At 47.0% G+C, this 2,246-nt stretch overlaps 1 protein-coding gene across 1 annotated transcript in view; it reads right to left on the reverse strand.

Moving 5' to 3' along the window:
- ALAS1 (aminolevulinate, delta-, synthase 1) overlaps positions 1 to 1,824 on the reverse strand; it is a 6,195-nt gene extending 4,371 nt beyond the window's left edge. The window contains exons 1-3 of the mRNA XM_010135149.1: positions 1,615 to 1,824; positions 524 to 679; positions 219 to 441 (exon numbers count right to left, since the gene is read on the reverse strand). Coding sequence (XP_010133451.1) covers positions 219 to 441; positions 524 to 679; positions 1,615 to 1,699 — 464 coding nt within the window. The 5' untranslated portion in view covers positions 1,700 to 1,824. The remainder of the gene's footprint in view (positions 1 to 218; positions 442 to 523; positions 680 to 1,614) is intronic.
- Between the last annotated feature and the right edge of the window lie 422 nt (positions 1,825 to 2,246).

Consider the following 2,246-nt stretch of genomic DNA (forward strand, 5'->3'; position numbering starts at 1 on the left):
GTAGGGAAAACCCAAGGAGTAGGGTCAGGTATACCACAGCCCTGGAGCTAAATTCTAACTTACCTACCCCAGCTCAAGAGAAGAGCCTAAGTTTAATTATATGCCAAGAATAATACCAGAAGCAGCTTATGTAGCACAGTACAGAAATCAATTCTTTAGAAGCCTTCACAAGCTTCTGCAGGGCACTGTGGCTTAAAACTGCCTCTGGCACTACTCACATGACAGCTCCACACACACGAGGGTGACGGCTCATCCCCAGGTAGTCGTTGCTGCACCAGACAGACACCTCTTTCTTGGTGATCAGAGAATCAGTGTAGTCATCTGCCATGGGAAAGATATGGGCCTTTCGGTTCACTGTTTTGAACACTCGGTAGGTGTGATCCTTCTTCTTCTCATCTATCTTTTTCTCAAAGAACTGGTCATACTGGAAGGTGGATACAGCTGAAACGAGACAGAGACTTAAGCATAGAGGGCACAATCACAAGAGACCCAGCCTAGGGCAGGGTTTGACAGACAATCTTACATTTTGGCAAGTTATCTTGAAGCAGATGAGAGACGCTTTCTGGTCTTTGCTTGAGCACAATATCCTTAAACTTCTTGAGCAAGCCACTCTGCTCTTCTCCCTCAGTCTCAGTGTTCCTTGCTGTGGAAGAAGTTGGTATTTTGGCAAATTCTGTACCTGCAGACATTGTAATGAGTTCCAGTGAGCTTAACCAGTTTGAAACGAAATGAAGTAAGTTGAGTTCAGCAAAGCAAATGTTTTAAGTAACTCCAGCTCTTTATTCTTTAAGAAGCACGTGCCTGAATCCACATGCCCCTGATAGGATCTATATTGTTTGCTTACAATTTTGCATTGTACAAGACAAAAGGAAAGCTTCACTTATCAATTACATGCTCATTATTTACGACCTGTAATTGCCTTAAGTTTGGTTCACTGTGACTCAGAAAACCACTCCATACAGCTACAGCACTTATCTGAAAGCGCTGGTGCACATCCAACCGAAGGCTGAGTTCTAGTCAGCTGCTTCCTTTCTGTTCTTAGTATTTTGTTCAGTTAGCATGGACTTTTTCAAAACGATGCCACAGAAAACAAAAGTAAAACAAACTTCTGAGACAGACAGCAAGGCTTTACTTATACTAGGGATAAGTTCCTTCCTTTGAAGGATAGCCCTTCCGCAACAGGACTGCGAGCCAGCCAACACCCTTTAGTTCCATAAAAAAACCCATGTAAGCTTGCTTTCCAGCTTGGATTTGGGCTGGTACTTGCCTAGTACCTTGGCCCCGTCTCTTCCATCTCCAGCTATTCCACCTTTGTCTATACCAGCATGCTGGTAAAGCTCTCTCCTGTTCTGAGCATCCACTGTGGGTGCAAGTGTAATGGCTTGAGTCACTTGTTTAGAGCCAGCGTAACAAAATATAGCATACGGCATTCCCCTCCCAAACGACCCGGGGAAACGCTGCACGCTAGCACAGGTATGCCATCAACTCCTACGCTCTCCACCAGCTTTTTCTGCAGTCTCCCACAGTCCCACCCGCATCATCTAAGTGGTGGAGCAAAGTCAGGCAGCAGAAGCTCTTGGAAGGAACCAGCAGTTCAGCGCACAGAATACGTACCTTTCCTGTCCACCTGCATCTCCTGCACATCCTCTTGGAGTTCTAGGCTGGCTTTGCAGAAGACATTACTGTTCTTGTGACTCATGTGGGCTGCCAGGAAGGGGCATTTGCTAGCAGAGCTCTGACTAGCACCAGTAGATGGGTGGCCAGTAGGTGGCTGGGTTCCATCTGTATTCTGTTGGGCCACCTTTTTGGCATTTTTGGCCTCTGAGGTGGGGGCAGACAAAGGAAAGCACTTCAGGTTCATCGTTTTAATACAGTGACTTAAGCTTTTCTATCCATTACCTCCGCAATTAATTTGGCACAAGCTGTTCAGAACCTGAGCAGCCACAATTCATTTATTCAAGCAGGAAGTCCCAGTAACCCTGAGGGACATCTGGTTTCAGATGCCGGATGTAGTGCTGTACCCTCTGAGGAAATAACCTTCTCTCCTTCCTCCTTAACGGGGAGATTTTCATGCGAGAGCTCGGCTATGCTCGGCCACCCGCCCACCCTCCGCCCTCTCGCCTGAGGGCCGCGGTAAGACTCCCCAATTCATTTATTCAAGCAGGAAGTCCCAGTAACCCTGAGGGACATCTGGTTTCAGATGCCGGATGTAGTGCTGTACCCTCTGAGGAAATAACCTTCTCTCC

The sequence above is a fragment of the Buceros rhinoceros genome, unplaced genomic scaffold, assembly GCF_000710305.1.
Source record: "Buceros rhinoceros silvestris isolate BGI_N320 unplaced genomic scaffold, ASM71030v1 scaffold20454, whole genome shotgun sequence".
NCBI lineage: Eukaryota > Metazoa > Chordata > Aves > Bucerotiformes > Bucerotidae > Buceros > Buceros rhinoceros.